We start from the raw sequence: 13,717 nt of genomic DNA on the forward strand, positions 1-13,717 counted from the left end.
TTACTTTATTCCTTATACTGTCCCACATCTTTCCTTGGGGGAGGGGAGGGGTGGGGTAGGAGTGAGGGGGGGGATTAGCAACCGTTCTCTTTAGGTCACCCTCTCCATGGCACTTTTTGGTCACCATAGTCGACCCAGGGGTCATCCTTCTTCTCCAAATCCTAGGAAGAAATCAAACCTAGGTCCACCAAGTATTGATGCATTTTTTCAGAAGTACTGTTAACAGATGCTGTTTCATAAGTAGATTATAAAGCCCATCATAGCATTGCACCCTACACCCTTTTAACTAACCACCTAGTGTTTTGATTGAAAAGTCTATAAAATCAACTCAAGACTGACTCGAGATTTTGTGTGTCTCCCTGAACTTAATTCTATACTCCTCAGTTGTGAGTCCAAGCCCTCAATGACAGTATCCTTTATGTTTATGAGGTGGTAGGACTCAGCATCTTTCTCATTAAGTGTCAGTTTATCCCTGCACTTGCCTGATAAAAACTTTTTGTTGAGTTTTCTCATTTTACAAGCCCTCTCAAATACTGTAAACCATTTTGTGATATCATCACCTCAACATATTTGGGGACAGTCCCTTTGGGTAATTTGAGATCAAACGTTTCCTTCCTATCTCTGTTTATCTTGTTGTTGCCACCATTCATAGGTTCTAGACCCATCTCAGCCCTATCTTTCTCTATGGTCAGGATTTTGGTCTCCAGGGCTATTCTTCTGGCTAGTCTCTCCAGCTCCTGGCCTGGATCCTGTAGTTCTTCTAGGAGCCTGGAGTTCTTCTAGGGGCCTGGAGTGGCTTGGCCTAACAATAGGTAAATATTTAGATAAAAAGTTTCTACTGTTATCCTCTTCCTCTGTGCTATAGGAAGGGAAGCTATCCCCCTGAATACCATTACTAGTCTCATCTTCACTGATAGCGTCTTCTTCAATAGTGTCAACGTTTTCTTCTCTTGCCTGAGCCATATGAAACTCAGCAAGCAACTCCTGAAGTTGTGCTTTGGTTGGTTTGGGCCCAGTTGGAGTCCTTCAAGCCATGCAGAGGTCCTTAAGTTGCTTCAAGCTAAATGCAGGTAAGGTGTCAGGTTAAGGTCCTCAACTCTGTCTTCTGAGATTATACTGAAGTTGGGACTTTTTTTGAAGATTTTAAACAAATTCTAAACAGTTTTAAGGCTTAACTACTAGTAGACTGGCAGACTTACCATAAGGACATAACAGACCAGATTAAACAAATTAGAAAAATAAAAATTCAAAAAGTAATTTCTTACTAAAGTCAATTGTGGGTTTGTTCGTGGAATCACCTATTGACCAAGTGGTATAAGCAAATGCTGAAATCTTATATCCCACCGCTGCCACCAATGTAGGAAGCTGGCTTTTTATGTGGTGTTCTAAAAAGAGGTACAATATGTAGAAAGTCCAGACGACCCTGAAAGGGTTTAAATTAATAATCCCAAATGCTCTCTGTTGTGATAGTGTGGGCGAGCAGTTTAGGCTTATCAAAGGGCAGTGTTAATACACACACAGAGTCAATAAATGAGACCCACTGAAGAAGAAGCTTGAGACCAATTTAGATAAATAACACTTATTTTCATATATTTTTTAACACCGAGAACTTCAATCTTAGTTAAGTACTTTTTGAGACAGTGATTTTACAAGCGATAGAAAATGCACTGTATTTGCAAAGTAACAAAGTAATGTAATCATATGGAGAAAACATATATTGCATATGGTCATTTGCCAATGACTTACAGGACTGATCTTCTGGACTTAAGGTAGATGGGGGTCAAAGTCCTAGTCAGCACCAACAGGTCACCTTGGTCGGCTCTGGGACGTCGGGGTGCAGGGGTGCTTTTTGGTATCAAGAGCTTCATTGAAATCAATGGGGAACAGTACATGTAAAAAGAAGCTTCATGTTGGGACTGGGAGACCAGTCCGGTCCAACCAAAATGGGGCCTCAGTTCATTCGGGTCTCTGGAGCTGCGATGCACCGTCTGTCGAACTGGACTCGAGCTGTGGAGCTTGTGTGCAGTGGTCTTTGGTCAGGCGAGTCGCAGCGGTTCAAGGCACTCTGTTTCAAATGGCTTGCAGAAGGAAGCCGCAGGAGGGGAGTGGGGAATCTGTCAGTTGAAACTCACAGGTGAACTCGGTCTTGGGGGGGGTCTCTGGGTGTTAGACACACCGTCGTTCGGGCTGAACTCAGGCTGTGGGCTCAGGTGCAGTGGTCTTTTGTCTGGTGGGTTGCGGCTGTCAGAGGCACTTTCTTTGAGTGATGACCAAAGGACAACTGGGCCACTCTCATTGCTGGCTTCTCCAATGCTGATGCCCCTCGTCGGCTGGTCGGTCACTGTAGAGTCAGTGTCCAGGTTGGACCACTAACAAGTCTTGGCTGGTGCAAGCGGTCCGGTACCCCGGGTATTGGTGCTGGAGGGCTCCTGGAGGATCTAGTGTTTTATTACTTGCTGAGGAGACTGGGCTGACCTCTGGGAGCACGGAACATTTCCTATTGGGTGGCTGCTGCATTAGTGAGTCTGGGGGGTCAGTAGTTCGGTGAACCGGAGCTTGCCATACGTGCCTGCAGGATGCAGGGGAGTAACTCCTCTACTTCAAGAGAGATGCTAGCTTGAATTATGAAGTGCTGGCAGCTCTCTGAGGGTTTTGGAGGCTGCACAGCTGCAGGAAGAGTCGTCGTCTCACAGTTATCTGGACAGCAGGCAAGCAGGCAGGGTTTGGCGCTAAGTCTGGTTCTGGTCCACAGTTCTTGCCTCTCCGGCTCTTCTTGGTCCTTCTTTTGGAGTCAGTTGAATCTGAGTTCCTGGTGTCAAGGGGCAACCTAAATACTGAATTTAGGGGAGTGAAGGATAGTAGCCAATGGGCTTACTCACCCTTGGGGTCCCTACACCCAATATATGACCACTTCCTTTGGGGAGTGGGCATAGCCCTGTCCCAGAGTTCCTAATTCCACCAAAATCAAGATGGTGGAATCCTTCTTGCATGGGTCACATCAGGCAGCCCATCCTAGGGGGGGACTGGTTTGGTAATGCACCATGCCTCCCTGCATATTAATTCCTCGCCTGTTCTGGTACCAAATGGGTCTCAGGGTTGGGGGTGGCATCTCTCATGTCTTGGCAAACCCGGGCTCGCATATCAAAGGACGCAGGAACGTTGAAGTCCCTGGCCCTGATTGGCTAAATCACTAGCCATCCCGCTGGAGGAGGTGCGAACACCTTCCTTCGGAGCAGGCATAGTTTCTGACCTCCGAGATCGTTGGCTTTCACCTGCAAGTGGTCAGAAATCTGTCTGTGGTGGCAGGTTGGACTACACCAGTCAGTCAGCACACTAGACTAGGTATCAGGGGTACCATTTACTAGGAGCTTACAGGGGTGCTAAAGATCTTGCCAATTGGGGAATAACTTGTTTTAGTGAAAGAGTACTGGCACCGGGGACCTGGTTAGCAGGAACCCAGTGCACTTCAGTTAAAAGTGCATCAAATAGCGAGCAAAAAGTGGGGGGGACCATGTCAAAAAAGGGCGCTTTCTGACATTTAGTATTGCATTACCTATGCTGCAGATTGGAAAATGTATACATTTTTATTCCACATGTTAGTAATTGAAGCAATGTGGCAAACGACTGTACAGACACCCTGGAGTTAAAATTGTATCTTTAAGACAGTCCCAACTTGAAATAAATGGTAGCTATAATAAAAAGAGACTTCTTTTCTAGCATATGTTATTTTATAACAATGGAAATGCGGTTTTTGATTGCAACACTACTTCTAAATGCATTACTGCTTTCACTAATTATGTTGTTAACAAATAACATGAAGAAATATCTTGTGTGCGTACAAGGTAATATGAAGGAGAAAATCCATATGGTGAAGGGACTAAAAGCAAGCGTGAATAACGTTTAGGGCCATCATTTTCTCAAGGAATGTGTCATTCAATTCATTGTTATGCAGCGTTCACTCTCGCCTGACCCATTCATATCCAATATCACTTGGAGGTGCACGCCTTACTACCCTTGTTTACCATTATGACCTTGTTTGCATCGTAGTTTACATGGTCTGTACATGGGGAATGTCTGTAACAGGATGTTTTTTCCTTCCATTATTTAGACTTCAGTTGACGGAAGCTTCTTTAGCTTTGTCTGAACAGAAGGTTCAGGACCTGGGAGAGCTCCTAAGTCAAGCGAAGCTGGAAAATGTTAATCTAAAAGAACGGCATGCAAAGGAACTGAGACAGGAGAAGGAGGTGGGTAGTCAAATGAAGCATACGTTTATTCGGGCCACTATTTTCCCCTAAAACCATGGTTTATTCAGACACTTGGTCTGGATGTCAGAATGAGGGTTCATTCAGATTACTTAGTGGGATCAAAAACAGTACTCCTAAGAGAGCTCATTGCTTGCTTAGAAAAATGGTTGGGCTTATTCAAAGGGCCTTGAAACCCAGCATTCCTTTTGTTGCCCAGAGTGAATAAATGACACCGACATTTTCTTGATATATTGCCGTGATTTACCATCCTGACTGAGATTGTTAATAATGTATTTCAGCCCTGTACCCATCATACCTTTGCCCTGTATAACATATCTTTACAACCTGACCGCATGTGCAACTACAAGCAACAAAATCGCTCAGCATCTGAGTGGTTCATACACATGACAAGGACAGATACAAGAGTTAACCGAAAAATAATCCGATTTTTCCCTAGATCATTTCAGACTCACTTTACTCCCCCATTGACTACTACTCCTTTTAGACTTAAAATTATAAAGCAAATTATTACTTCGTTTAATTTTGACACTTAAGCTTGCTTTCTACAACTCTTTTTCATTCGGCAAAAGGGTATCTGCCTATAAGCAAACCCTCTAAAGTTTGTTAACTTTATTTACCACAAACTGATGGCCAGGATATGGGAACGCACGGTACAAACTGTAATTTAAAATCAACATATGCGCCAGAATTAGATATTTGGACAGGACCCCAGTTTGTCCAGATAGCACAGACAATGTCAGAGGGGAAATGGAAAGAAGGGGTTTGTTTAATGCTGTCGGATATATACCCTGAGGGTAGGTTTATCTCTCTCCAGGACGCAATAGAAATATTCGTGCTAGGGGAAGGGCAATTCCTGCAGTACGCAATACTCACTGCCACAACATGACATCTTTGGCCAACATTCCTGGAGGCCCCAGAACTTACGCACCCACTAGTCACAATGATTACAATGGCGGGGGCGCAAGTTTGTAACCCATCTATACAGATCGCCAAGGGTAAAGCACTTAAGGTAGAGGAGAAATGGCAGATGGCAAGTGAGGAGCCTCTGACTCCTGTAGACTGGGGCCACATACATGGAAAAGTCGGTAAAATATCGTTATGTGCTCGGTTCAAACAGATACAATACATCATACACATGACACACCTATCCTCTAGCCATAAATCCAACCCGAGACTCACAGTGCCCCAGATGCCAATTCCCAGAGGCAGACTTTGTGCATATGGTCTGGAATTGACCCATGATAAGGGAATACTGGACAGATGTGATGGGGCAACTTAACTAAGTAATGGTATGGACAGTCCCATTAGAGATGAGGAGCTGTCTCTTGGGACTGCTACCCAGAGACCCAAAGCAGACGTTTTGTAATATTGGGACTAACAGTGGCTAAAAGACGGATAGCAATACACAGGCCCTACCAGGGACAAATGGGAGGCTGACCTTAAAGAATGGGCAACAGTAGAAGAGGAACATAGAAAAACGAGGGGAGATGAGAAACTGCCAGAGGTGCTTTTAGTTTGGGGAACGATGATACAGGAATTGATAGGTCTGGCCCGAGATACACAGCAAGATCCTGATAGGCGTGAGGGGCAGGAAACCGAGGACAACCAGAGAATGAATGAACATACTAGTAACACTCAGAATAATAATGGATGAAGGGAATGTAATCCATATTAGACTAGAATAATACTACCCTGAACCGACACCCCATGTAACACATGGATCAACTTAAATTGAAAGCTAGCTAAGGAGGGGGGCAGTTGAGAGTTTAAGTTCACTTTATTTGGTGTATACGAAATATTACACGGGAATGCTGAAGGAAAAGTAAATTACGGCTGGTGAGAAGCTGTTAAAATGTCATCGACAACTTCACTGTATATCCCTTTTATGTAAGTTAATACTGGCTGTAAATAAAAACCAATAAAGAAATGTTTATAAAAAATAAAAACTTTATTGACCACAAATCCCAAAAATATCTGTGAAAACATATTCCAAACCTTTTCATGTGTTGTCCTCTTGATTTAGTTTTTCCAGGTTCTTCTGTATTTAATTGTGGCCTTACTATCTCTAGGTTAGTGCACTGATAAATCAAGAGAATAACCATCTTCCCTCTCCTAGCATAGTCTTAAATGAGGGATTTTCTTTGTCTTCTTTCTTTCTACCATTTTTCTCTTAGGAAACCTTCTACCTGTACGTTTGGAAGGAGATCAGCCCCTCCCCAATCAAAAGTCTTCGCTTATGTGGCTGTATTCTGCAAACATCTCATTTCCTTATTTATCCAGCTTGCACAACTCCCACACGCAACCTGTGCTGATATCTTGTAGGGTCATTGCATAGACTTCAAAATTTAAACTGTGTAAAGAACTCAGAGGTGGGGTTACCCTATGGCTTGAGGATGATGTTGCCAGTAAAGTAAGCTGGATAACCAGTTTCCAGCTTATTTCACTCGATGTAAGCATGAGATCTGCTGCAGGTCACACTCTAGGTGCAAAGCAACCAGCAGGATGCTTTGCTTAGCTGCTGAGGGCAAGGATCAGCGCAGAAAGGGGGGGGGGTGTCTCTTGGTGTCACGTGCTACATAAGTTGGTGTATGTGGCTACTGAGATATATGCAGATCTGGCAGCATTTTTTGTTGGTGTATTGTTTAGGACTTCAGAAAAATATCAAAAGTGTGTGCTAAATGCTGAGTTTAAGTTGAAAGTAGTAGGTGCGATTATGTAAACCATAGTCTCTTTGCTCTCGAATTCTTACTGGTTGCGCATTGATTCACCAGTCTTACATGTTTGATGTTTTCATTAACTTGAAGGGAACTGCTACTATCGAAGCAAAGCTTCTCAGGGAACTGTCCAATTCTAATGAAAAGAATCTCACTCTCCAGAGCAAGGTAAGTAGTACGGAACCTAACTGAATTGCTTTTTATTTCTATTAAGAATATTTTCAGTATCTTGTATAATGTTCTTGATCATACATTGCCATTTACTGTTTGCTGAGACTTGTGGTCCAAAAGCTTACTCACAATTTGCTTAGAGTGCATCTACTTATGCATCACCTTGAAGATTTGATACGTTTCAATAACAAGCAATAGGCGAGAACGAGCCCATTACAACTCTTGTGTCTGACTGCCTTCTCAATATTGGATAATTTTTGGTATTCATAAATTCAGACTGTTTTGTCTCCCTCCACCTGTGTGTAGAAGTACAGACTTTTTTAAAGAGACATTTCTCGTTCCAAACATTTTTGTTCTCACCTTTGCTGCTTCATTAAGGTTTATCTAAATAGCCAGCTATTTGTCTTTGCTAACAAAATTATTTTTTAGCTTGGAGTCTTCAGTATTTGTCCTATCCATGAACAAGATCCCATAGCAATTTTAAAAGGGATAATCTCTTGCAAAAACCTTGTGTGTGCGCATGTTTATACACATGTGTCTGCTTTTTGGTACAATTTCATGATTTTCCTCTCTATGATGCCTGCCATACTGGATTTTATCACATTCATACCACCAACACAACGATGTACCGTTCATGCAGCTCTGAGTAGGTGCTTATCCATTGTTGTGGCTTGAAGTTCATGAAGAAATGTATGTGCAATGCACGGACTCTGGGCCGGCTTTAGGGTGGTGCGACCGGTGCTACCGCACCGGGTGCTGGCTTCCTGGGGGCGCCGTGTTTGAAAGTTTATTAAGCTTTTGAAGCACCTGCTGCAGCGTTTCCTTCCGCCTGCAATTACCAGGCCTCACATAAATGTCAAGAAAACTCGTGTGATTAATTATATTCCTGGAGAGAGATCAGAGTTTTGTATAGTTGAGGTTTTGACTTAGGTGAAGTTAGTGCAGAGGGTTAATATGCCTGCTGCAAAGAACTTGTATCAAGTAGATTACAGAGTGCATATGATGTAAACAGGTCAGCAGATTACTGCTTTCAAAAGAGACATCCTTTTGTTACTTGCAATTTATAACTTAAAGTCCTAATATAGAACAGTGAGCTATTAACTTTCATCCCAGAACTGCATACACACTGCAAAGTATACATTATTAGAACATTGATTAATGTTGCAAAAAGGGTTAATTTGGCTAGAAATCGATCGATTCTTATTATTAAAGAAAACTCCCAACTATGCTGTTTCTTTTTCGACTCTGCGTTTGTGCTTCTCCACACCAAGCACTCTTAAACTATACTGCCTACCAGTATGGGTGACATGTGACTCCTACACTTTCAGTCCTTTGGCTTAAGTAACATTTCCTATACACTGATTTACACTCGTATGATTGATTGTCTCTGTGTAATGTGTGTGTGATGCAAAGTGCTCGGACACCCTACACTGGTATGAGTGGCGCTATATAACTAATTCAATGCATCTGAGAGAGTGTGGTTATGGTGACTTGGTCACTGTTAAAGGGTGCTAGTGAGAGAATCCGTGGTGGAGGTGGTCATTGGGGGGGGAGGGAGGGGCGCCAACAAACATTGTCGCACAGGGCGCCACCAGCACTAAAGCCGGCCCTGCACGGACTCGTAATGGAGCTAAGGGTTGCATGAAACTGGAGATTGGATAGAGACTTACTAGACGGGGAGTGTTAGAGGTAAATGCCCTTATTGGATCCCGTAGGTGGCATTGGGGTGAAGCAGAATGGACAAATACAGTGATTTCAGTGAGTGTCCTGGGACGGAGCAGGAATGAGGAATGCAGTGGCTTGGACATGACTCCAACAACTGGGTGAGAAACCAGCCCAAGAAGCCTGCAGCTTCGGGGCAAGAGTGTGGCAGCGATATTGTGCACTGAGTCCAAGCTCCTGTAGCATTTTGCTCACTGAGAACCGCACAATTTGAAGTGTGGGGGAAGGCAGGGGTGACTGTGTGGCCCTAAGACACAGTTGTGCTAGCCAGTGCAAGAGATTATCTAAAATGCTGTTGAGCTGGAACCATTGTATGGATTAATTCTCTGTTGGATCATTACAGCAGGGTCTCACTTATCCGAATCTGTCAAAATGCTCGGTTCCCACAAAGCACATTCCATGTCACTAGAACCTGACTGCCACTACTCTGCCCATCCACATGATGTGACCATACTTCTGGCCAAAAACTGAAACCTGAGGCCATGATGTTTTCTTTGTCAGGCGTGGTTGAAAGGATTACTAAAGCCATGCCCAAGCCCATGCATTCTTTATTTGCCCTTTTGCTCAAGACCCACACAGAGCAGTGTTGCAGCATCTCTTGATTCCATCCTCTTTGGCATACACAGAACTTACTAGATCAGACGAGACCCCAGGACATAGTTGCTGTGCACTAAATATGGGGCTGGGAAGGGGACTTTTTGCTGTGCAGTATCCCATATATATTTAGAAGTTTATATGCAATGATACTATGGCAAGTGGCTTAATTTTTCACATATATGATTTATTTAAAAAATGAAGCCACTTACTATAGTATCATTGTGTATACATTTCTAAAATGCAGTGAATGGTATTGTGGCCACTTCTTAGTTTGTGTACTATTTTGTAATGTCCAATCTGGAATGTATTTTTCCATGTACGTACTAGTTAAGGAGTTTGTGTTAAAGGATGGCCTCCAAATTACCCCTGACGCCTTACCGAATTCTGTTAAAGGATCACACAGTGGGAATTTTTCGAGTAAAAGGTCTGCCCACAACATGGTGGCAATAATATATTTGAATTTACTTTTAAAAGGATTAACTAGACAAATGTTCATTGTTAGAAATAATAAATGTGTTTATAGTTGCCAAGTGCAGCACCTTCTGCCAGACCTCATGTTTTAGCCATGAGCCCATTGTGTTTTGGGACATCTAGCTTTGAGTTTTAACATTGTAATTATGAACTCAAAATCTCAACAGCCAATACTGGATGAATAAGTCGGACATAACATAGGGCCAACTACCGGCCTGGTACAATAATATAATAAATAAAAGACAAGTGTGAATATAAATTGTTTTCGCCATTCATTCGACACCCTCTGACCCCTCGCCCATTTTGGCTTCTTAACTAAAAATACATTCTTTTTTAATTTCACATATGGAATTTATTGTAAGAAGGTAGCAAAACCTTGCATTGCTTTTTTTTTTTTTTAAAGGCCCTCGTACCCAGCAATGCCTTATGACATTTTACTTATTTAGTTTGTTTCACTGCATTTGTTTTTGTGGTCCATTGAAAATCCCTGCTGAATATCATTTCTGTATATATTTGTTAGATGGTGTGCTCTCATGCCTCACTGAAGTTACCCAGTTTGTTTTCAGTATGGAGCAATTTGTGGAATAAGTGTGAGAAAATAGGTTTGTAATTTTTGGGGAGCCCTAATAAAATAATCTTTTGCGAGGGCACATGGCATTAAAAATTGTGAAGACCAGTGATTTAGAGAAGGGTGTAACCAGTGATTCAAATGGACGTAATATATTTGCGCACATTCTACAAGAGAGATAATTAAGAGTTTTTATTAAAAATGTGTGCCTAACATTATGAAAATGTTCTCTTTGTAACAAAAACACTACACTTTCTAAACCTGTATTTTCTGGTATCGTGACTAAACTAGGCCCAAACTCCATCTGAATTCTAATGCAGCCATGATGTGTGTTTCCATTTGTCTTCTCATCACACGTAACAAAATGTGGACTTATGAAAAGCTCTATATTTACATGCTGTTCTCCAATGACGTCGGAGTAAGCTCTTTACTACATTCAAGGTTCTTCTTGCCTGTTCTACTGTGGGTCTTTTAATTACGTGAGGATGTCATTGTTTTGAGCGTAACTAGATTTGTACTGAAATTTCTGATGACATTTAGTCAAAAGGGTTGATTTTAATATTCAGCGAAGGGATGGAAATTGTGTTGGCATTAAATAATGCTGCAACTCATTTTTGTATTCTTATTTGTCAATCTGTGAAATGTTTGATCACTTTTCCGGAAAATGCGATTTTAACTATGTATTTTGCTATGCAACCTTGAATTTGGATTTTTTTCAAACATAACTTTATTGGCATTTGAGAAGTCCCGGCTCTTCGAGAGCAGAAATACATCATTCTGTCTGTTAATGAGGACTTAAAATAGTTTTGCTCGGAGACTTGACTTTGCGTTTTTGACTGACTTTTATATTTTTGCCTTCTTTATTCCACTTTAATAATTTAATAAACCTTTATGGTTTCAAAACTTTTAGAAATCTGAAATCTCTTCTTGGTTAAGGTTTATTTGATTGACTATGCTGATTTATTTGCTGTCAAACTGTTATCTGTAGGAATACATTGCCCGGGATGTTCTTGAGGTTAACACCGTCTCCAGTCCTGCGTATGCGTTTTATCTTTGATTATCTGAGAAGAAGGTGTCAACAAGCGCAATGCCCTATTTGCACTTAATAAAGGATTTTTGATGTTACCCAATTTAAACACAACTCAAAGAGACCTGTACGCTCCTTGTTGCCATTTATTCAATGTATCCTCGCTAGCTGATGGGGTGCACTGCTCATTAAAGTGAAGGGAGCATGGCAACATCCAGTTATGTTAATGCCCTATCCTTGGTGTCAAGAACCATGCATGTGATCTCGCATGTTTGTGTATTTTTGGGCAGTGAGATTTTATAAAGCCATGCCTGGTCCCAAATTGATCTGCCTGCAACCATATTTATCCACTTCCTGTCGGGTCCCTCACTGACCATTCTTTAAGGATCCTCAACAAAGTGGCCTGGTAATATTTACAAGGTCCACGTCTGCCAGTGCCCCACCTTTTAGCAGTAAACACACTAGAGATGGACCCTCGCCCTACAGCCCACCCATACAAGCTTCACCATTGTCTTATTATTATTCAGTAGTTCGAGGGTGGAATTGGGACCCGGAGTGTATGAAAAATACAGTATAGATATGAGAGAAAATTCATCTTTAGAATACTTATGCACCCCAACCGTGATATGAACTGGCTTCACAAGCGATGTAGGTCAGAAATAATTACCCTGTTCAATTTGTACCAGCTTGCGGCCTACATCTCATCAACTGAGTTTGTGAGGTACACCCCAGATAGTTAACCATCCTGTCAGACCACTTCAGATGAGTCTGGGTTTTAAAATCTCCTTAGGATTTGTGTAAATGTTCAATATCGCAGATTTATCTAGGTTTACACAGAATCCTTTAACCTGCTTAAATTATTAAAGCTCTTGGTGAATCTCGGGAAGATAGCGCTTTGGGGTTAAAAGAATGTAACTGGTTAATCGGTGAAGAGGCCTAATTTGTGTTCCCTCCCTCCCCCGCTTACCCCAAATGAGACCCCCATGAACATCTGGGTTATGTCTAATCCTGGCAGCTAATGACTCTGTTGGCTTGGCAGAAAGGAAGGGCAGCAGTAGTCTCTATTTTCTTGTGGTTTGTTGAGGATTACCCTGTTCGTTATCCTTTGTTGACAATTCAGGAGATACAGAATCATTTTTTTTCATCCAGTTTCAATTTTCTAAGAGGAAGTCAATATTGCTGTTCGTTTCTGAAATGTAATCAAAATTCCAAATTCATCAAGGGGTCATAAGTGTAAACGCTCATGGTTTCCATAGAGAAACCAATCTAAATTAAACAAGCATTTGCAATGCAATCGGTCCTGCCTTTGGGACCTTATATGTATTTAGCTATGCAGCACATTAGCCTGGGTGCTCAAACATCTACTGTTCTTTAACATGGAGGGAAAGTAAGCACCAAACTGCGTGACACCCCAGGTATGGGAACACATGGAGAGAAATATTGCCTTTCAGCTGGAAATGGTATAGTCCAAAGCTCTGTTTGAATATAAAATCGGGGCCTTCGGTGGCCATGTCACTGAAAATACAAGATTTGAAAAAAATATTATTGTCTACGGGTGCTTGTGGAAGACCATTTCTATGGACTGGAATCTAGAGCATGCTAAAGTGATTCTGGTATTTTGCTGACCTCTGCTGGTCGTTTTCTATCAAGAAAGTTAAATAGAGGCAGTTGCCAGAAAAGTAAAAAAAAGAAAGTCCCTCAGTAGAAAGCAATTCTGTTACTTTACTGACCTCTACTGGTCGTTTTCTATCCAGACAGTTAAATAGAGGCAGTTGAACAGAAAAAAGTCCCTAAGTGGAAGCAGACAAGTCCTAGGGCTGATCTCCAGAGCCCATAAAGCACATACATATATAAGTATATACTAAAATATATACAAGAGATCTCGAATGCTCGACCCAGAAAGACCAATTGATGGACAGAATGCAGAGCAATGTCATACATTCACCCCAGTACAGAGATCTGGGCCTAAATCCATCGTTTATTTGCTCACCATGCCATTTCAGTTTGAACCCAGCCATATGCAAATAAGTCTTGACCCTGCACCCAATGGGAACAGTCCTCCCTGGACTGTAAACAAGTATGCTAGGACCAGTTTTGGGGTTTCACCCTTCATCAGCCAGGATAGCTTGACTCCAGTGGCATAAAGAGCACGGGACCCACGTCTGGGCATACCCGTCCCACT

General features: G+C 42.0%; 1 protein-coding gene across 1 annotated transcript in view; it reads left to right on the forward strand.

The window, feature by feature from the left end:
• Window positions 1-13,717, forward strand: part of LRRC45 (leucine rich repeat containing 45) — a 416,324-nt gene that overhangs the window by 173,677 nt on the left and 228,930 nt on the right. Inside the window, exons 10-11 of the mRNA XM_085617558.1 lie at window positions 4,109-4,244; window positions 7,070-7,147. Coding sequence (XP_085473684.1) covers window positions 4,109-4,244; window positions 7,070-7,147 — 214 coding nt within the window. The remainder of the gene's footprint in view (window positions 1-4,108; window positions 4,245-7,069; window positions 7,148-13,717) is intronic.

The sequence above is a fragment of the Triturus cristatus genome, chromosome 7 (genome assembly GCF_964204655.1).
Source record: "Triturus cristatus chromosome 7, aTriCri1.1, whole genome shotgun sequence".
Lineage (NCBI taxonomy): Eukaryota > Metazoa > Chordata > Amphibia > Caudata > Salamandridae > Triturus > Triturus cristatus.